We start from the raw sequence: 23,184 nt of genomic DNA, 5'->3' as shown, positions 1-23,184 counted from the left end.
AAAAAAAAAAAAAANAAAAAAACGCATATTTGCTTAGGAAATTTATTCGAGTGTCGCGATAGGTCAAATAACTAGAGTATTTGAAATTTTGATTTGTCTGTTGATTTTAATTCGCTTGACGCAGAGAACAATGACATAAAAAAAAGAAAAATGGAATTGTCTCACCGTTTTCATTACGTTTGATTTGAAGATTTCGATTTTTGTCTAACGCATAGATACTACCTCAACGAAGTTTGAGACTTGACAGCGCACAAGACTTAATACGTTTAACTTCGAATTCAATATTTATGTGTCAACGTCATTTTTGCATTATCCGAAAAGAATTTAGAATGCTTCGTGCGCTGTGGAAATACAAGGACCAAAAAATGCGCCAACTAAACTGTGTCGATGAATGATTAACGAATGTTTTTGTAATGCTCGTTACGTTCCGCGAAATATTAGGTTACAGTCGATACGAATGCATATTTAGAAAATATATTTATCAAATATATTCTCGTCTGATACGAATGCAAGTTTCTACAGTTAATATACATATGTAATGTTTTCTTCGAAATCACAACTATATATTAAAATTTGCAGCGACAAACAAAAATAATCATATAGTTTACATTTGCAAAGATATACGTAATATTAGAAACTCCGATCCACATGCGCCTGAAAGAATGTAATAATCTGATTATAATTGCAGATAAATTAGTTTTAGTAAGTCATTGTTGAAAGAACTGAGAACCAACTTTAGACGAGTGTGTAGGGAGTCTTGATTTCGTTACTCAGGAGAATATTGCATTTTCTGGTTTTTCTTTGTTCTCATTCTCTTTTCGACATGAAAAATATTGTGTGAGCTATAAGATTTAAAATAATAATAATATCATAGAAAAAAAGAGTGGAGAAGAATGAAAATATGTAATATAAGTCAGAAATAATAAATTAAATAAATAAATATATATATATATGTTTTATGTATCTACCTATACGTCAAGCAACAAGCGCGCAGCTCTCAGATAGGAAATCGTATCATAAGAAAAAATGAGAAAAATTGTGGGGAAATTAAATCGCTAAACTCATATATTATGTATAAAGAAAATAAATAAGATCGTTTATAAATATATGGGCACTTACGATATATTATCTTATGTTATCTTGTCATGTAGTGCAAAATTATGATCGTAACATTTATAAAATATTAGACAACATCACAGCATCGTATCAATGTGTTTGAATGAAAAACTGAATGTTATATACGTACATATATGTATAGAAATGTATTTACCAACAGTGAATGGCAATGCATTATCAATGGCTATAATCTCATAAGAATATGTATAATCATAAAAAAATACATATGTAGAGATGTTAAAACAATATACGAGCTAAAAAGGTTTTGCACGTATTATTCTTTCGCTACGTATAAAAAAAAAGTATAAGTGTTAGATACCAAAAACTTCTACAATTACGCGTTTAGCTTAATCATAAAATTCAATTTCTGCCATTTTTATTTTATGTAGCAAAACCTTATTTCTTTAAATTTTATTTAACTGAGATTGTGAATCACACGTCAGAAATAAATTTAATTATATAAATAATAAAAAACGGCAACTTTACTTCATTGAGCATGTTAATCGTGACTCGATATGTTAGTAAGAGATATGTAATTAAGAGCAATAATATAATATAATGACCGCACTCTGTCAATCAGATGAGTTATTTGATGAAGTATGTAAAACACTCTCGCATCGGCTTTTTAATTATTGAGAATTACAATTAATCGTATAAAAGTACAAAAACAAACTATTCCGAGAAAGAAAAAAATATATCGAGAAGGTAAAAAATCTAGAAAAAGCTTGAAGGTTGTATCTAATATATAAACTTTATTCGAAGTTTGAATTGTGTAAACGAAGATGCAAAGAGAAGATATTTTTCATGCATATAAACCTCTGCGAAACAGGTCAACCTTCACACGTATACATTATGATCATATTAATGCTAGAAGTGTCGCTAGATATAAATTTTAAATGCCACTACACAAAAGATACTATACTCGCACAAATATATTGGTATACATACATATTATCACTAATTATAGCGCTCTGCGAAATTATATCACACATATCAAAAACATTTAATATAAATTAAATAAAATGCATCATGTTCTCTCGTTATGACAGAAAGAGAACATGAGTTTCAAAATTATTTCTATTATAAAATCTAAAACAATTTATGGCGGTAATCTATTAATGATATCTGGCGATTCTAGCGTTAATTAAATATACAGAACAGAAATGTATACATATTTTTTCCACAAAAGCGAGCACAAATTGTAGTATCATCCACACAATTAGATCACGAAATTGTATTATATTAAATGTTTACATGAAATACGTACTATAGTCAACCTCTAAAACGATATTGTCTACATATAATAGATCGTTTGAAAGCGAGTATTAAATAGAAAGTGATAAACATAATTCTTTCTTTTATATTTCCGTGTGTTCATACCACTTCGAAGAGATTCCGTTGTATTCTTCCGTACATCTCACGAGCTTAAACTTTTCACAACAAAATGTATTTTTTCGCACACACACTTTAACGCATACAGAACCGCACAAATCTATTCAATGATGTCTCAGCTAGAATTTATGGATAATATAAAACACACTCGATCAAATCGAGCACGTCGCCCTAAATATTCAACGATCGCGCTCGAACGTATAATTAATTAAGCCGGAATCCAATTGGATTTATTGTATATAGAATTTATCACGCGTTAACTAGCGCCTCATTATCCGACAACGGGGCAATCAAACATTCGCGTTATGATTATTCATGCTTCCATATATATATATATATATATATATATCGCATGTTTGCGCGCTGTTTTTTGTAGTCTCATTGTCTAATTACCATCGAGAAGCTAATATTAAAGAGATTTTGCGAAAAGTGCGCATGAGAATTTCCTGGAGAAACATCGCGCGCATTTGTTTGCAATATAATATACCATACCTGCGCAGTGTTAGTTCTCAAGAAAAGTACGCTATTTAATATATTCTAAAGAACTAAGTATAAAATTCTCTCACATAGCGAACAAACGCGAAAAATACAGCAAATCTGATGATAATACGTTTTAGACACGAAGGGAATAAAAAAAAAAAAGATTTTAGGAAGAGTGAAAAGATGTATCATGTGTTATTTATTTGAAGAGACTTCACGTGACGCTGGTACAAAAAAGTCTGAAATATAGCACTGAGAAATAGGCACCCAGAGAAAAAAGGGAATGTACAATAGGGTAATATGAGAATAATAAAGTCGTACATAAAAATAAAGTGTGTCTATAATCATATCACGTTGCACGAACAAAATATAATAGAGAGCTTTCACTCGAAGAATAAAAATGGAAAAGGAGAAAAAACACGGACGAGAAGTAATGGTTTTATATAAACAGAAAAATAGAAATGCGCGTAATCTATGTATGTATTCATAGGTCACCTAGTGCATGTTGTATTTATATAATATTTCGTTGACTATTACGTAATTTATTTTAAAACTTAATTCTGATCCAAATTTCACTTTTCGATTATTGCTCTATTGTGACGACAAAGAAAGGACGGATATGACACGACTCTTCTTTTAAAACAAAAAAATTATGTATATACGTTATATAAATTGTATGTAATTATAATAAATGATAATGTGTCCTTAGCTTTTATTTATTAGCGTATAAGTCGATGACAAAAATGTGTGTCTACACCGATTAAATCCGACAAATAAATGATAAAAGAAACTAAAAAAAAATATATAGTGTATTATCCTCTATAAAAAATGATACAAAAAATATTGCAAAATAACAGAGTTAAGATTGCTCATCGTAATCACCTTATAAAAAATTAAATTACATTTCCGTCAATGACGGACTCTGAGCATGACACCTTACTTAACGGGATAGAATAACCTTGCAATTTGAGAAATGGCAAACGTATCACAAACCGAGAACGTTACGAGCTCCGCTATCGCACCAACGTTCGAGTGCGGCCGGAAGTTGGATATTGGTCTGTCGAACCGAACGCAAGAAATCTCAGATAAATAGAACGTGAATGTCGAGATATCGACTTGGACAGGAAATTCGCCACTTCGTAGAACTCACTTGACGAAAATTAGTTTCGACTTCGACAGGTAACAGTAACGATAACATGTATCAGAGATCCATTTCAGATCGGGTTTCCTCGATATTGACTTGTCGAGGCTAATTATGTATAATATACGAAAACGTCTCAAAGAATTCAAAAACAATTAGTGAGTATGATAATTTATTTCAAAAAAAATTTTCTTTAACATAAAACTATCCTATTAAATTTGTATACTGTAATACTTTTTACAAGGAGAGATCGGAGTAGTATACTTTGAAAAAAGATATAATATCCGTTATTTTTCTTCGGTTTCTTGTACTTTAAAAGTTTTGTTTTCTCATCGCACAAGAAAATGAAATCATTGATATACAAATGTAACGTGTATGCGCACTATTCTTGAATCAAGAATTCTGTTGTGGCATACGTGCGCAGAGTTAAATTTGAGATATTGTAATATTCCATCTACAATCACATTACGGAATTGGTAAAAAAAAAAGTATCAGATTTTCTATTTTTGTTTGATAAATTGTTTACATGAATGTGCGTGTCAGTCTTATTTAAATCTAATATATAAATGAGATTGTTCTTACATTTCAAACATAAATCTTCTGTATACATGTGTGTAGTCGCATTTTAAAAAAAGAAAAGATATTATAATTTTCCATAGAAGAGCTCAAAGAGCAAAACTATGTGTATATATTATATTATATTCATATATACGTACACATGATACATATATATGTTTTGTACATAATATATACACAAATTTATTTAATTCTATCGCTAAGAAGGGGAAGCATTTTTATAATTTCTACTTCGTTTCTCATTTACATAGTCATTATAAATAGTTTTTCATTATAACTATCATTTCTTTCTTTGTGTTCCAGTGTTTCCGAATGCTACGTAAAAAATAAAGTAAGTTGCCTGCTTACTTTCAGATTTGTCTTCGCACGATGTTGTATAAAGACAAAAATTAAAGATCAGTAATATAAGTAAGTATTCACAAGATAAATAGTAAATTCCTTATAAATAAATTGCGTCGCGTGGGAAGGACGATTTCCCTAATAGAATAATATATATTATATATATTATAATATATATTTACATATAATATATAATATATATGTAAATATATAAATATATATTATATATATAAATGTGTGTGTGTGTGTGTCTAGATCTGATGTCAAAAAAAGTATGTTAAAGATCCATAAAACTATTCTCGAGTGTTGTTGAAGAATCCAAAAATATACAACGGAAAAATGGTTTTATCATGTTATCATTTAAATATTTCAATGCACGAGAATTACTTGTTCTGCACATATTTCTACTGTTGCAAGGCGCGAAGTAAAAGAGAAAAAAAATAAATTTTTCTGCATACACTTCATCAACAAGTATTGCTATACCATATAGAATACATCTAATCTATTGTATTAAATCTATAGTTCATCTCCTATGTGTCGTTTTTTTTTCAGCCACTAAAAATGGGATAAAAACGGCGCATAGAAGAGGGAAACCTCCTTCCCTTCTTGTGAAACCGATTCATTATTGACTCATTGCTTACTGTACATCCACAAATGCTCCATAACATTTATGAAGCAAATGTGTGCAAGCACACGCGTATGGTGTGTACACATATATTCCTCTACACTATATACGCTTAATATGTAGATACATATACGCTTCTTTACACGCGTATGTGTACATAAGTATATTTAGAAATCATAAAAAACACAAAATTAACAACGACCTATTGGTTTGTTGCAAAAGAGTTGCGATTTTTCGGTTTAATGAACTTGGAATGATTGGACAATCGGCGATAGGTGTTGCGTCTGTCAGTACCTAAAAATAAGAAATTTTATACATTACCTGAATAGTAAACAGATTAAAGCATATTATAGTATATTGAAAACGAAAGTTATGCAAGAGTAACGTTCGAACATGTAACGAGCTAGCACAATGAATACAAAAACAAATGTTGTTACACATATAATATTACCATAGAATTAAATTCAAAAATAAGATACAACAACGTCAATGATCACAAATCAAATAACAAATTATGAATCAAAGATTATAAAGGAAAATATACCTCAATTCTCCGTACACATATTCTCAAGATTTTTAATTGTGATACTAATTAAAACTTTCACTTAAGAGAACTAAGATATAAGATACAAAAAACAAACATTGATATAAATAATTGTAATAATTTCCAATAATAGTATCCGTACATCAGAGGAGGAAACATTAGGAACTTGGCAAGTGACTCACCATAATTAACAACGCACAATGCATTGCAGTCACAAAGAAGGATTCCTATTAATAAGGTTGATGCCTCTGGTTTTGACGATTACCACCCCTCTGCTTGCCACCGTAGCCTGAACCACCTGGAACACATCCACGTGATACAATGTTAGACAACCTTCCCATTTAGTTACGTACACGTCTATCTTTATAGAAATAGAAACAAACTACACAACAGGGAAAATCGCACACACACTTCTCCAAAAAGAAAGAAAATAGAGATGAAAAAGCTATTTAGAGAATCTACAAAGAAAGAGGTTACAGGCTAAGGTAGTAAGCTCCATTTTTTCCCCCAGTTTCTTTATAGCTTTCTGGAGCTATCGATGACATAGAATATATATGAAGATGTAATTGTTAAGTGATTCTATTTATGAAAAAATGTGTTTTTCATACTTGAAAAGTAAGACTTATGTTAAATGAGACGTACTTGTATACGTATTACTATTTTTATTTATTTATTTATTTTTCTTATATTAACACATTTAGCTGTTAAATATCACCATTAAAAAAAAGCACATATACCCACACCTATAATTTACTTTATTTCAGAAAAGTGCAAAGAAGAAATGAGTAATGAATGAATATAGCTAAAGCTTTACGTAGTAAGAGATATAAGAGGTTAACTTACAAAAAAAGCATATGTGTGACAAATTGAAATATGTGTAAATTGGAAATGTAATATAGTATACAGATCTGACATGAACGTTAAATAAAATTTGGAGAAGATAAAATAGAAAAAAAGGACGCTATAATTGCGTACCTTTACCGCGAGGACCACCGCGCCCACTGTAGCCACTGTCATAATTACCACTGCCATAGCCATATCCATCTGCGTTTCATGAAACACACGGTGTAAAAAAAAACCGGTATCAATTGATATATACTAATAAAATTATAAATAATTTTTTCTATAATATAAAGAAAACAAATTCTATGTGTTTGGAAAAAACCTACTAAACAATCTCTTACTTATTTTTAATTAATAATGCACTAAAAAATTTTATTGCTCAACAAGAAATATTCACAAAATGCGTGCCAATTATAAAATAAAAGCAGAAATTATTGATAATTCTCAACCGTTAAAAAGCATCTTTAAAGATTTTAATAATTTATATGAATCTAGAAAACGACATGCAGATTTAAAGTACGTTAAAAAAATTTATGCCATGCCGAAAGTAATTCCTTCGAAAAAAAATATGTGCGTAATTATGTGTTGCTACAAATAAGAATTCGCAATTGTATTATGTGGACATCTTAAAATGTGAAAGAAATATGTAACGTATCATATATGTGATGATAAGATGAAAGCGATACGAAAGATTCAATATACAATCGTACGTAATTGTTCTGCACATTGCAAAACAATTGGTTCTGTGAGAGAAAAAATATTTCTTTCTACACGCTGATTTATCTTCTGTCTCAACATCTGTGCAACAGCAGTAGATAATAGAAAAAAAATTATGTATAAAGGTAATCTTTTTTCTCATAGAACCGATTCATTGCTGCGCGATGTACATTTTTGCTTTAAATCTTCACACACATATATACACACATAAATGCTTATTTTGTACATAGTACAGTAACTGTACAACTCTTGAAACCAGAAAATCTTGAATAAAAAAACAAGACAATGATAAAACAAAATAATTAAATTACATGCTCAAAAACTTTAAATCAGATATACGTGCATCTGTTAAGTCTATACAGTTAAGTGATACATAGATATCAGGATATCAGTAACAACCCATAAGATTTTGATCACGTATTGCTTTTTTCCCTCAAGCAAAGATAAGAAAACAAAAGCAAAAATTTAACAGTAATCACAAAAACTCTATTGATTCCAACATAAACTTTTACCATATCCACTGTAGTCATAGTTTCCGTAGCCGCCGTACCCACCACCGCTGTAATAATCATAGCCGTAACCGTCATATCCACTGCCATATCCTTGACCGTAGCCACCACTGCTGTAACCGCCATATCCACCTTGTCCCCATCCACTTTGACTAAATCCGCGACCTCTAACGCCTCTGCCACGACCACCACGGCCGCCGGGCCCTCCTCGCATGTTCATCATTCCGTCAGGTTTAGGTGTAGCTTTTTTCACATCGACCTATTTAAAACATTACAGATAATAATTGATTAATTACTTTAAACTTGTAATAATTTCTGTACATTTTTTTATCATCTATTATCAGTCTTATTATTCTTGCGTTAGTTAGTACTAGTCAGGTTTTAGTTATTCATTTACCTCTTTGCCATTTATTGTCTGTTTTGACGTTTTCAAGAGTTCATTAACCACTTGCTCGGACTCGAATGTAATGAAACAAAATCCTTTCCTTTGATTCTTTGTTTTGTCAAACGGCATCTCCACTTCAACAATCTAAAAGTTTTAAATGTTTTTTTATTGACCGGAACATTCGTTCAAAATAATAATTAACGCACAAAATATTTACATTTCCGAATTGCGAAAAGAAATTTTTGATATCATCATCAGAAAGTTCTGTTGATAATCCACCAACAAATATTTTACCATGTCTGGCTTTCGCTTTTTTGGGATCAACTTTTTTATTATTGATAACATGATCGCCAGCTGCCATGATCTGAAAAATAATACAAGTTTCTTGAAAAGATTGTTTTATTTTCACAAATTGATACTAAATAAGGATTTAAAATACTACTTCAGAATAAAATTTTCGTCGTCATAGCATTCAGTAGCAGAACTGACTTTAAATATCATCATTAAATATCACTTCATATTTGCAAAAGAAAAATATCATTAAAAGTTCTAATATTTGAAAAATTATATTATTATCCAACATTTTACAACAAATCAGTAATAAAGTTTGTATGTAAGAAACAAATTTTTTACCTTGTCGAGAGACTCGGCCTTAGCAAAAACAATAAAAGCGAATCCTCTCGATCGCCCTGTATTAGGATCTGTTTTGACATTGATGCTTTCAATGTCACCATAAGAACTAAAATGTTCCCTCAGTTCCTCTAAAAATACATACATTTTATTGAAAAATTTAAGTATGCCACAAAAAATAATTGCATAAATGATTCATTATATTATCAATCTCAGTAAAAATTTATTTTCATGTGGCATCGTGCCATACAAAGGTGTCCTAAGTAAAATCATCATAACTAACTTTGTTTGAATGTTATTTTACACTGTGTTACATATTTTTCAATATGTAAACATTTTAGAAAAAAAACAAAATTACTTACTGTCGGTTGTCTCCCAACTTAAACCGCCTACAAATAATTTCCTGCAAACAGTAGAGAAAAAAGAAAATTATATCTAATTGGAGTAAAAAACAGTATATCGTGGTCTCTCTTAAATCTTTAATTACTGTTACAAGAATTGAATGTTTATATAGCAAGAAAAATAGACTCAGTATTTAAGTCTATGGTGTTGATAACTTTTTAAAATTTCTGCAACTGCGCGCGAAGAAGATATCTGTAACGGTAAAAAATAGCGCATGTGGCAGTGTGATCTTGGCCTCTTTCGCAAGTGACTATTATACAAGTTATGGAACTCATATTAAGTAGCATCTCGTATCGCGCGCAATTTTCTTTTTTTCATTCTCTTAACACCATCATGCAAAAACAAATACAAAAATAGAAAAAAAAATAATGAAAATTATATAAAAGTACCTATCATTCAGAGAGTCCTCGCTAACTCCGGTCGACCTGCAAAAGCAACGAAACCAATTTATTTTACTAAATGATTTTTTTTTTTAAACGCATTAAAGTTACCATCACTGATTAGAATCAAAGTGAAATTTAATTTTTTTATAACGAAAAATAATTTTATTTAGTAGTAAAAAAAAAAAATTAACTCGACTCCTGGAAAGATCAGAATTAGTGTTAAGGTATGAAAAAAATCTGAATGCAGACGATATACGAGAACGTAACAGACCTGTATTGTCATTCGCAAAAGGGGCACTGAATTACCGAGATACATTAACTATCCAAATTTTAGGCAGGAAACAAAAAAATTATACATAGTTTACATATGTAAATATATTAGTTAAATATGTATATCTACAGACTAGTACGGACGCATAGGTTTAACTACTAGCTAATTAGATCACTCATATTAAAATTTAGAAAAGTTTTCTTATGATAATAAACACAATGATTTAAAGCAATTGCATGAAAGTATAGTGGAACATTCCTAAAATGAATGAGAATTTATAGACAACAAAATAGCGTATACTATAACGTATATCTGCTTTTCATGAAATAAAAGTTTTGAGAAACAGCAACCATGAGAGGGACTGCTATGCACACCACAAAGATCAAAGAAGAATAAAAAGAAAACTTGGAAAAAAAAGTAAATATGTGCTTATAAAAATCAATTGAGAGAACAAAGTACTTTTTCATGTAAACGTTCATATGAGAAACCCGAGTGTAAGTTACAACTCCAGATGACATACAGCTGCTCCTAAAGGAAACAAGATTTAACTTTTCCAAGTGGTACTCAGACTGCTGATTGGTCCAAAGAATATGGCATATGGCAAGACTGCAACTCTACATCAAAAAAAGCTAAGAAACTTGTCCTTACATTACAATTTAACAATTAAACAACTCTTGATTCTTTCAAACATATATATATATATGTATGTATATATATAATGTATTTATATGTACACAATATAGATCGGCAATAGAAGATATTTATTTGTAATTATATGTACGCGTATTACATATATTTATCTCTTTCTCATTCTCTCTCATTCTGTCTCTCTCTTTATAACATTTATTTATTTGACTTTCTTGTACTCTACAACGAGCTGCGAGTTTCTATATATTCCTTCTCTTATCGTCTTTTGGCAGTGTCGACACGATAATTTATAATTATAAATACCGTGGTCACTGGCCGTTGTTGGTTGGGTCACGTTTTCCACTTGCGAGGCGCCCACCATGTGAAAACCGTTGTTGATCACCTGTAGATCAAGCCACATAAACTGGGGTTAATCGCGTTCCGGTCTACTCGAGATTTTCTTATTGATCCGTATTGACTCGAATCTCTGATCTGATTCAGTGCTTTTTAGTCACGCCCAAATGGTATCTTGGGTCGGAAATTACGCGTGACCCAGTAGTGTGTATCTGTGCGAGATCGTTAACTGATTCCTTGTCTTGTGACGAACTTGAACTTGGATGTAGACTTCTCGCAATAATTCTGACTCGGAAATCACTGCATAAGGCGTCATACTTTTTGCGCTTCTCATTGATTACACGTAAGCGTATATATATATATTCAATCAACAATCAATTACCATAATATTCTGCTGCAATGAACCGTATGAAGATAGAAGATTCAGCTGGTCAAAAAAATTATGTATTCAACAAAGTTTACGCTCTATAAAAATGTTACTATATGTTATTTGCACGTGATGTGTGTACAAATTTTATCGACTGTAGAACCCACACACAAATGATCTCTTTATTATATATGTATATTAGAATCATGTAAGATTAATAATTATATAATTAAATAACTAGATGTGTAGAAACAGAAATAAAGAATTTATACACAAAGTTACGAAATTTCAAACAGACAAGTTTATACCTCCTTGGCGCAACAAGAGCACATAAAATTACAAACTAATGCTTACTCATGTTAGATATTACAAAAATATTTTAGGTTATTCTGCGGAATACAGCATGCAATATTATATCGATTTTTGGAATTATAGGAATAATAAATGCGAGTAGAGCGCCGATATATAAATTATTTGACTACTTTGTTTTTTTACTTCCATTATTTCGTACGTAGAAGTCACTTTCTTTGTTCTAATGAAGAGAAAGTAAATCTTCAAATTCAGCAACAATACTTCTGATATAAAATACAAACACAATAATATATATCACCTGTACATACGTACATGAAAACTCTAATTTTGATCCAATCTATAAATACAGTATTTGAAGATTACACTTTCCTTGAAGTTTTTATGTATTTCTAGAATTTAATGCTTACCGTTCTTTGCAAAAACACCCCAAACTAGCATAAGAAGTTTGCAAAAATCCAAGAGGCTGTAGGAATACAAATGTAGCAAAAAAAAAAAAAAAACAAAAAAAAGAAGAGATATACAAAATCTCTCCGATCAAATTAAAAATAACTAAAGACACAACAACAATTACAAAAACTTTACACAGATTAAAAATCCCGTATATATTGGACCAAAACTGTCAGGTGGTCAAATTCATTCATCCTGCTCGAAATCTCGTTAAGCTGAAAAAGAGAAGATAGAAAGAGAAAAAAAAGGGGAGAAACACGATATGTCGTGCGAAGCAGTAGTCGTAACTTAATCTACTAACACCTTTTATGCAACGTATATTTTACAACAGCACAAACCAGATTATATATAATTTGTTTCAATAGTAGGTTTTGCTATTTTACGTCATTTTTTGTTACGCTCAATTAAAGTGACTCATTTTGTTGTGCGCGGAAATGGCCTTTCCACGTACTCTCAAAAAAAAATGTCTTTCAACGTAGTCTTAACGGAAGTAACGAGCGCGCCCATGCAACAAAGCGCCAAGTTATACGACGGCGGGTTAATCGTAACATACAACTTACTGTCTCTTTTATTTTTTCATATCCAATACGAATACTTGTAATCGTATCGCGTGTATTCGCACTTTTTGTCATATTTTGATAAATTTTCTCATGTGAGACGCATGGGCGCGTCTTTTTCCAAGCTTGGTAAACCGGCGCTTCTACTCGCATCGTGCTCTACTGTTATCTGTGTACGTCGAGTTTTTTTTACGATAAATTTTCATCGCGAGCAAAAATCGTCGAACGAAAAAATTCTATACGGCACGGTGAAACGAGGGAGCCAAAATAATCGAAACGCAAATGCTCGAGTCACACGGATGCGAACGGATCGCGTTCGGCAGGCACGCGTTCGCCATTTTGTGTAACGCGCGCGCGAACGCGTGGCTTCGTTAGATACGCACCGGAAAAAAAAAAAAAAAGAACACATTGTCGATTTGCACGCGGCCAACGCGAACTTGGAACGTGAGGCGATTGCGAGAAAAACAGTGAAGTGTTACCTGTCTTCCTGAGATTCCTGATTATTTTGTTGCTGTTCACCGCCAGAACCGCCGTTTTCGGCCTCGCCGTTCTGCTCGGCGAAGTTCTGTTCTGCGATATCCTCGCTGAAATCCTTATTTTCCTGTTCAGCCATTTCTTGTTTTATCGGATATGAATACTTTGTTACACACAAAGCAAGTAGTCAAACACACGAGTGCGATTCTACCGCACTTCGCAACGAATGAGAGAAGTTGCTCGGTGATGCACACCACACGTTCTCAGCTACGTCCAACTCAGTTGAAGACCGACCAGAGAATGGGCAGGGGGCAGAGAGAGGAAGGACTTTCTTACTCCCGTATACGCGAGATCGCGCGCAAAGCATCACGGGACACGAATCTCTCTCTGACGCGTCATCGACCAATCGCGTTGCGCGACTCAGAACCGTACGACGCGATCGTGGCGCCCCGTGTCTCGAGATGTTTTTAGAGGTAATGAATTTTTATCACGCCAAGATGCAATTTAACAATCGACTTGCGTACATTATACAAGTATAGATCTGCCGAAAAGGTAATGAACACTTTCGTGATTACAGATCTTCATCGTTTACTTTCCGATCTCACGATTATTGTCTCGTGTGTGTGAGTATGCGAGTATGTTTATTGATCACTCGCAGATCGAGTTTCATTCACGAGCGTAAACGGTATGTTTACATTCCTGGTTACATTCCAATCGATGAGTAATGGCGGGGAAGCACTACCGGAAGACAAGAAAGGAAAGCGCGAGAAGAGCGAGCTTCACGCATGGAAGATTACGCGCGATGAAGATAGGTTAGGTTGACGGAAAAATTGCTGGCCAATGGAATGGTGTGGAAATGATCATGCACAATTGTCAGCCAATAAAAGCCGCAAAAAGGCCCGCTTTATTTTACTAGATTTCTTTTGATTATACGCATCTCTTTCCGCAAACGATTGAATTTTGTTTTGTTAACAAACACACAAATTCTCGCTAGTTCGTATAGTCTATCGTCGCGTGAGTAAAATTATCGTAAGAGGTTCGCGAAAAAAATTGCTCAAAAAATGCCGGAGGAACCAAATGTAAAAGTAAGTTTTTTTTTTTTCGAAACAGTAAGTGATAAACGGAAATTTTTCACACAAAAGCATTTGTAAAAAAAGTGTGATTTTAGGTTTCAAAACAATACGATGTCTGGTGTATCTGCAATAAGATACGAAACTCTTTATTTCGCGTTGGTTGTAATCTGTGGGAATATTACAAATCTCTGGATCCGGATAGGCGCTCTTCAGTATCAGGTATAAATATCGGCACCGCAGTGAGCGATGATTTTTGATTCTAAAGTTAGTACTGCGTTCAAACAGTTATTTATAGAGATGCGTTCAGTGAGTACGGAAGATTATTTCTAAAATATGTTCAATATTTTAGTTCAATATTTTAGTTTACATTAAAAAATTTGCAACATTAATTTTCATTAAATTATTGCAGAATCCGAATTCATATCTGTTTTGGCCGGACCTCTGAACGAAATACTTGACTTATCTGACAAAGAAATCTGCGATCTAGCGGTTTATTTTAAGACCGAGGACGATCGAGTGAATTATGAACGATTTTGCGAAGTTGTTTACGATAGCGGTAAGATTTGGTCTTTTGCATAATTGCAATTTTACAAATTTTCAATATTTTTTTCTCAGATTTTCATATGTGATAGAAACAAGTTTAAATTGTTTATTATTATACTTAACACGAATTCTCACAAATTATTTCTATTTCATCTTCTGCAGTCTTTGATTTTGAGAAAGACAAGTTTCTGGTGAACGATTCAAAATGCGAAGATCTGCAGTATATAAATGCCTTGAGTGGCACAGAACTACAAATATTGAATCTGATACTCACTCAGATTACTGTACTGGTGATCAAAAGCCAAATTGCGCTTCAGCCTTATTTTCAGAACTACGAGATGGCGCGTAAAATAAACAATTTCTTAACAAATAATAAGCAAAATATGTCTTTTATTGAAAAATATTTTACAGATTGCAAAATCCAATGGCACGATCACTCTAGCTCATTTCGGTCGAATTTTAAAATTTCTGGGAATTATTCTTGGCCCTGAAGAGTTTCGTCTAGTCGTGAAAAGATTCGCTCAAAACGCCTACGCTATAGATTACGTGTCATTTTTAAAAGCTATTGAAGAGATTCAATGTTATTTAGAAAAACATGGAATGGCACATCTCAGTAAAGTGAGAACTGCTCTTTTTACTTTGTTTTTTAATAATCTTACATATAATGTTTACATATAATCTTTGTTATATATGTAAACTACTCTATTTTTTTATAGGACTTGCTCTATCAATTTCCTGGTCGGATAATCACAGCCGAGATACCAAAACTGCCGCGACCAGAAATTGGGAAAGTTATACCCAGTCAAGTGTTTGGTAAGCAATCGGTGTTTCATCCGGTGATGGAACCAGCAAAAGAGGCTATGTCCACGAAGGAAGTTATTCAACGCATTCAGAGACACGTTTTCGAGCATCGAATACGTATTCACGAGTTCTTAAAGGTTTATTCTGATACAATTAATCACTCGTTTGATTAGAGTATTTATCATGATTATTAAAATTTTAATATGTTGTGCATGGAATATATATGGAATACATTGTTGTGTTCAGTAATTGAGTATAATGTTATCGCGTTGTATACGATAATATCTTATCTGCGATTGGAACTAATAGAAAGCAATATTATGTGGGTATTGGACCATACAGGACTTTGACTGCTTAAATTCCGGTCGGATAAACGTTTCACAATTTCGAAGAGCGCTGGACGCGCTTCAGATATCGTCATTGGGCCGTTTGTTTTTGCGTGAGTCGGAGATCACTGATCTAATTGAACTTTACAAAGATCCGGGTGATCCTGATCGCGTATGCTGGCGCACGTTCGAGGACGATATAGATAAAGGTTTGCTAACGAAAACCAAAACCGATACGTGCAGTCTGATAGTAAATCAATTTCCACGATTTATATGTAAACTTTTGCATATTTGCATATTTGTGTATCTTTGCTTAGTTTTCACCGTAAAGGGACTCGATAAGTTACCGAATATGAAGGTGGAGTCACCGCCCCAAGAAATAATCGATTTGCCTCGAAAAGGCGCATCAAATTGGCACTGTGAACCTAAGAGTACAAGAGAACTTTGCGAGGACGTTTTGCAAAGAGTAAGACAGCGAGTCGAAGAAAGAAGAATTTATCTGAAGCCGTTCTTCAAGAACTACGACAAGTATACGTTTATTAGTAGCAGTAAAAAAATTCTTTGTTGAATCAATTAAACCAATTGCATTGTTCGTGTATATACAGATACAATTGTGGTCACGTGACGAGATCTCAATTAAGACAGATTCTTCTTATGCTGACGATATTGTTGTCGCCGGAAGAAATACTTGCGATAGAGCAAAGATATAACGACTATTTGGGTTTTAACTATTTTCAATTCTTGCAAGAACTAGAAGCCCGTCCGATCGAGGAACCTCTTTATTGTCAGATGTTAGAAGACAAGATAAGAATCAACGCTGAAAAGTCGCCGTCCGAACCTCACGAGGACGAAACCAACATTGTATTGATTCTGGCTAAAATTAAAGCTAAAGTTGTGCGCGAGAGAATTAAAGTAATTCATTGCTTAATTTATCGCGTTAGAAAGATCGCGTTGAAGAACAAAAGTTAGAAAGTTCATTTATTGATCGAACCATGTATACAGGTTCTTGAATTTATGCGTCAATATGACAGGCATAATCATCTTGTCATTTTGAGATCAGATTTTATCAGAAGTCTGGATCAACTTCGTTGTAATTTGACAAATACGGAAGTAGATACAATTACGAAAGTTTATCAAGCGCCTTTGAAGTACGATATTTGTAGTCTCAATATCACCGATTAGAACCGTTGCGTTCTTTCTCTATCTTTTAACTTGCATTCTTTTCCTTCTCCAAGACCGGACTTCATCGAGTATGTAAAGTTCGCGACAGCTGTGGAAGAAGCTGTTACGATAGGAGGTTTGGAAAAAACTCCTCTTTTAACACCTATACAACACGTGCCTTCCGAAGAAAGAGTTTTTCTAAACTTCAATGAACGACTTGCTGTAGCAGCTGCAATGGATAAATTATGCAAAATACCGAATCCAAACTTGGAGGAAATTTTTCAAGTAAGTCTTGATGTAAATTATATTAATGCTGTAATCGATGTAAAAAATACAATTACAAAAACCTCTTAATTATTTATTATTTAAAATATACAACTCTCTTTTAAAGAGAAAATTATGTTTATATTTTTAGGATTATGATAAAGAGAATATTGGTACGGTTTCCAAGGAACAATGGATGAAAGCATTGTCGGTTAGACGAATGTTGGAGCTTATCAGTAACAAAGAGTTAGATGCTATACAAAAATGTTTTTCCATCGAAAGAGGCAACCGTTTCGAAATCAATTATCGAGCCTTCCTGCGCACTTTGTACATACTACAAGAAAACAAAAAGATTATGATATGTTAAAATATATGAAGATATAAAAAACGAACCTCTGGGGAATATAACTCGTCTTTAGTGTTCATAATCCGTAAATATATATTGTACGAATTTGCAATTTTATCAAAATGAGTTTCCTTTTTTTACATTTATACATCGAAGTTTATTTTATTCACGATATAAAACAAACTTCATTTAATCGAGACACTGCTTCGAGAGAGCGTGGTTTACTTCTATGAATTATTATACCCGTCGAACCAGCTTTTTGAGAAGGATAACTCCTTTCTCTTCCTTCCAAATTTACACAGACCGATCTTTTGTCTATTATACGAATTTATTTGGCTTCTAAACTCGCTATAAGAAGGATATAGTCATCATATAGATCAACACAATCTTGATTTTTAACGATTTTTTGCCGAACAAGGTAAGATGTTTGAAATCAATCTTTTAAAAAATTATAATTGCTATATATATATATATATATAATATACATTGCTATATATTTGCTATACTATATAATTACGTAAACTATTATATAACTGCTAGGTTTTTTGATAAACGGAAACTTTACATGCCTTTTTTTGTGGCAAATTTAATATAGTTTATTGTGCAATATTAAATAATATTAGTATTAAGTAATAAAACTTTTTGTAATAAAACTTTTTGGAATAAGAATAGTGAAGAAGCTGCCAGCAATGTTTTATTGACTCGTACGTCACGCGTTGTTGCGATGTTGTGTACATTGTGTCATCTTTTACTAATAGATGACGCCACTAACCAGTAAAAGTTGCAAAGTACATCTCTCTCGTACTTCCTCTTATAACAGAGAGAAAACTGAGAGCGGCCAGAATCATATGACAAACTGTAATAGCTACAACGCCCTGTAAGCCAGCGCTATGTCCTGAGGTGGTGCACATTGGCAATTACGTAACCATGTCCACGAACGACTTATCGGTGCATACGCTATGTCCAAACGTGAACATGGTTCTATTCCGTGCTATGTCCAAAGCGTGCAATTCTATTCCAATGCGATTTTCGCGTTTGAAAGTGTTTTGCCAACACAGCAAAATCGAGTTCTCGAATCCACATCGTTGTTATTTTTCCGGGCCGATCTCTTTCAACGTCCTGCCTATTATTATTTTTAATCATTCTCGTTGTAGAAAGAAAAAGAAGGGAGAGCGGGTGAGAAGCAGAGCCCACTGGTTTCAATTGTTGTTTTGCGCGTATTAACATAAAAAAGTAAAACTTTTACTTTTCTCTTGAAATATGTATAAGCTATACATGGCCTAGCATGTATGTACACACTGTAAAGTAAATAAGACTTAAAAGCAAATGTCAATAGCAACGCTTGCATATAAAGTACCGTTCGCAGCGTCCATTCCGAAGAAGTAGGAGCGGCTACAATTTAGATGATAAAAATTTCCAAAGCACGCGCATTGACTTCACCAGCACGTACGATTCGCTGGCAAAGAATAATTTAGGCAGATAGAAAGTTTGAGTTTGACTCACTCTACATACGCTGTTAATATACATGCTCTCTTTATATAGAGATTAGAACATTAGGAGAAAATGCGAGTTTTCGCATTTCGATCAACATTTACATATTAAATGTTAAAATTAAGATAAAATTGTTATATGTTGCGCTATACATATAATATTTATATAATATTTGAAATATTTCATTACAGAAATACAACAATGATACAGAGTGTAACATTACTTTCTTTAATCGTCGTATTCGTTATTGCCGGACCGCCGTTTCCATTACCAGATGAAGTTCCCGAGGATTCTTTGGCTCCTCAATGCCGAACTCCGAAATGTCCAGCTGTGCAAGTCAACAGCAACACGCCAATTACTTTGCCTTATCCCCTAGACTGCTTGCAGTATATTATCTGCGAAAAATCCGGTCCTCGCACCGTCGCATGTCCAGGAGATTTAGTTTTCAACAAGGTAAGACAAATCTCTTCGAATTATTTAATGCTTATCGAAAAATTGATACAAATATTTTTGGTATTAAAAAAGTAAACTTTTTTACTATATTTAAAAATAATAATAAATTATTGCAATTATTTTATATTTTACGCAAACACAATGAATTTTCAAGATATTTCCGATGCAAAATCTTTAAATAAAAAAAAATTTGCGGAATTACAATTCAACAATAGAAGTTTTGACTGAGCGATTCATACGTCTTCGGTTTGCATCGCATATATATTTAAAAAAGTATACTTTGATATCGTGATTTTCACATAGCCTCGGAATTGTCTGGAGAGTTCTGCACGTGATACGAAGTTCCGCTGCATTGATCGCACTCCTACGCTTTGGAGACGAGAAGCGACGATGATTTCATTCATCTTCGTCAGCCTCTCGTGGTGCGATGTCTCATTAATTTCCCGTCTTCGTGAATCGTATTGTCTCTTCTGCATACATCACAAATTGTTTTTTTTTTTCATTTGTTTCTTGAGACATCACTGTGCAGATGTTGGAATGTAGATTATAGAAAACCTATAGAAATTATGATGGAAGTCAAAGAGGGAAAGGGGCTCTTTGTGATAAGACGCTCTGCAATAAAATAACGAAAGGAGCTGAAGAAAAAGCAAGTCGATCTTTTTTCCGTAACACAACACTTCGTTTGTAATCTACAAGTGCGTCACGTGTGGACTAGACTACTAGGAGTCGCGGCCTCGTATCACCCTTCGGATAACTCGATGGTGTTCTACCCTTCTTTCGTCGTATCCAGTTACGAGGCGTACGGGCGCACGTGCATATTGTCGTTTTCCCGGGTGCTTCACCTGACACGTGGCCGGGCGAATTTCAATTCATCGGGTTCTACACGGATGTCGGTGCTTGACTTCGTAACAGCCCCATCGGGGTCGCTTGAACTCACTCGACCAGTCGATGTTTTTAATTTGTCACCCTTTACACGCACACGTCGATCGTTCGCGATACCTTCGTTGAGCTCACGAGAGACACGCAATATCTTTCTAAAAATAAGCGAATTGTGAAATACATGATGATTGTATTTCGCAAAATCTTGATGTCTCTGGGACATTGAGAATTTTTTTTGTATCTACTTTTATATAAGAAGATATATTTTCTATATTTTTATTGGTCGAGAAAAAAGAGAGAATCATTTACCATAATATTGGTCATTTTTTTGTTTCAGAATACTGGTAAATGCGATAGTCGACAAAACGCGAACTGCGTACCTTGCTGGCAAGGTTGAGCAAGGATCTTGATGCGTTCGCAGAAAAATTACCATTCCGCAAGCTAATTTCTTCGGCATCTAGATTATTCCTGCAATTTGTATTTGTATTTGTCATTGAGTTTCAATTCGAAAGATTGACGACATGTATTTTCTCCGCGCTCTTCTGTTGACCTACAACAAACCGTTACTCAACCATTAATAGGTTTTCCTCGCTTTGTTCTCTTTAGTTTTGACGTCAGCATTGTTAACGTTGTGATACTTGCGCGTTATTCCCGGTACTTATACATGAAATCTCTCTTTCTCTTTTTCTCTTTATCAACAATCCCGTAGGCTTATAAATTAATTGAGATGTACGTTATTTATAAATAAGACTTTTGCAATACATACAAATATGAATTTGTGGAAAATCGATAATACTGCTATATTTCTCTACCAAAATTGTATGATAATGCTTGCACAAATGAGATTTTTAAAGTAAAATCTGTTTTTAATATAATAACATCGTAACAAGCACAGAACAAAAACAAATGAATTTTATTCATCTTATTCAATGATAAATTCAGTGAGATATATAAGTTTTCGTAATGTTTTACCAACAGTTATTACATTTCTATAACATGGAAATATAATGACAGTGTAACCTTCATAATGTAAAATTAAATTTGCCAAACAATTTGCAATTTCAGTTTATATCATACAACGAGCAAACTATTATTTCCTACATAATTTACATGTGCGCGTGTATACTTGCTAAAAGATTTATGAAGGTTGCGATTTCGAAATTGCGTCATCACACGTATGATTAAATGTCGTCACATATCTCATTCTGCTCGAACTTTACCACACATTCGATAGGAGATCCACTTTCTATGAATATTTTATCGCTTTCAATCTGATTATTATTCCGCTTTCCAACAAAAATGTCGTTCTTCTTGAAAAAAAGATCGAATCAGTTGTTCCATGAAAAACACATTAACTTCTCGTCCACTTCGTTAATCATTAGTGAATCAGTGACTTTTTTTTTGGAGTGACCGGTAATCGATCTGGTAAGGCGATATCGTGCGCCTTTCTATCTATCGATATCTCTTCCTAAACCTTCTGCTCCACCTCCACTTACTTACCCACCCCAGAGACCCTTTTTCCACCTACACACTCGCGTACCACGAGAATTCGAAATGTTACTGCAGACGTCAGCCGTAGATTTTGATACTATTCTTTTTGCCACCCAAACTTGAGATCCGGGTTTTCGTTTTGCAAGAATTTTTCTGATGACATTATCTGTAAAATTTATAAGATTCCATTGTTGTGTATCTCCATATAGACAATTACGAAGAAAAATGTTTTATGTTTCTATGCGAAAAAATGTATTAACTAATATAACATTATGCTAAATATCTCTATATAAAGAAAACGTTAAATATACTAAAAACGTAGTTAATCATGCAAATTCTCGAACCAAAGTAACTTTATATCTACTAACACAACTTTTTGTTACGTAAATTCTCCTAATTTGTGCTATTTTTCTAAATACTTTTTTATTATTGACATCTGAAAAAACGTACATAATTGTATATCTTGTATGTGCTCAGTATGTTAATAAAAGCATTGACTGGAATACATTTCGCTTAATTATAGATACCGACGAAACAGATCGCCCGAATTGAGGCGAATAGCGCTTGCTGAGAAATAACGTGTCCCAAAAAAGAGTGACATTAAACGCCGACTCTTCATCTCCTGAGGCTGACTCTCTCCCGTTGCTCTAATCTTCCTCTCCACCGAATTTCCGCTCATCCGTTCACCGTTTGTGAAGGGCGAGAGGAGAACGGAGGAAGGTTGCGCGATCTACGGTCGCGAGAATTGCAGTCGGGGGGCGCAGACTCGCGGCAACCATCCAGACCAGTTGTAGTCCACGCCTCCCGCTTGCTCGCCTACAGCTGTGGCGTCGAGGGTTCGCGATAGAACGAAAAGTCGGAAAGA

General features: G+C 33.4%; 2 protein-coding genes and 1 long non-coding RNA gene across 10 annotated transcripts; 2 read left to right on the top strand and 1 right to left on the bottom strand.

Annotated features, from left to right (window-relative positions):
- Window positions 1-1,841: 1,841 nt before the first annotated feature.
- On the bottom strand, window positions 1,842-13,794 carry LOC109859142 (RNA-binding protein squid). Of its 6 annotated transcripts, none has more exons than XM_020437096.1 (10): window positions 13,497-13,794; window positions 10,089-10,124; window positions 9,660-9,700; window positions 9,301-9,428; window positions 8,885-9,031; window positions 8,680-8,811; window positions 8,286-8,541; window positions 7,189-7,257; window positions 6,396-6,511; window positions 5,878-5,963 (listed from the first exon to the last, which is right to left on the bottom strand). In XM_020437096.1, the coding sequence occupies exons 1-9, from the start codon at window positions 13,628-13,630 to the stop codon at window positions 6,444-6,446; spliced, it is 1,011 nt and encodes a 336-aa protein (XP_020292685.1). In that variant the 5' UTR covers window positions 13,631-13,794; the 3' UTR covers window positions 5,878-5,963; window positions 6,396-6,443. The 6 variants fall into 6 exon arrangements, with proteins under 6 accessions (XP_020292688.1, XP_020292685.1, XP_020292690.1 ...); XM_020437101.1 differs by having other exon boundaries at window positions 8,355-8,541; XM_020437102.1 differs by lacking the exon at window positions 7,189-7,257 and having other exon boundaries at window positions 8,355-8,541.
- An 89-nt stretch (window positions 13,795-13,883) lies between these two features.
- Window positions 13,884-18,109, top strand: LOC109859141. 3 transcript variants are annotated; one of them, XM_020437094.1, is made up of 13 exons: window positions 13,884-13,964; window positions 14,069-14,576; window positions 14,660-14,783; window positions 14,974-15,120; window positions 15,270-15,448; window positions 15,519-15,725; window positions 15,824-16,045; window positions 16,251-16,443; window positions 16,552-16,762; window positions 16,840-17,146; window positions 17,237-17,382; window positions 17,470-17,680; window positions 17,811-18,109. In XM_020437094.1, exons 2-13 carry the CDS (start codon window positions 14,553-14,555, stop codon window positions 18,024-18,026), a joined length of 2,187 nt encoding a protein of 728 aa, XP_020292683.1. In that variant the 5' UTR covers window positions 13,884-13,964; window positions 14,069-14,552; the 3' UTR covers window positions 18,027-18,109. The 3 variants fall into 3 exon arrangements, 2 of the variants coding, with proteins under 2 accessions (XP_020292683.1, XP_020292684.1); XR_002250679.1 differs by lacking the exon at window positions 17,237-17,382 and having other exon boundaries at window positions 17,811-17,896; XM_020437095.1 differs by lacking the exons at window positions 16,840-17,146; window positions 17,237-17,382.
- Window positions 18,110-18,168: 59 nt separating this feature from the next.
- Window positions 18,169-23,174, top strand: LOC109859143. The gene is made up of 3 exons (XR_002250680.1): window positions 18,169-18,423; window positions 19,688-19,949; window positions 21,166-23,174. It is a non-coding gene; the product is annotated as an uncharacterized LOC109859143 (long non-coding RNA).
- The last annotated feature ends 10 nt before the right edge of the window (window positions 23,175-23,184 follow it).

Source organism: Pseudomyrmex gracilis, unplaced genomic scaffold, assembly GCF_002006095.1.
Source record: "Pseudomyrmex gracilis isolate BER0280 unplaced genomic scaffold, ASM200609v1 scaffold_242, whole genome shotgun sequence".
NCBI classification, from domain to species: domain Eukaryota; kingdom Metazoa; phylum Arthropoda; class Insecta; order Hymenoptera; family Formicidae; genus Pseudomyrmex; species Pseudomyrmex gracilis.
The sequence above is the reverse complement of the archived record's forward strand: the minus strand, read 5'-3'. Positions and strand labels throughout refer to the sequence as shown.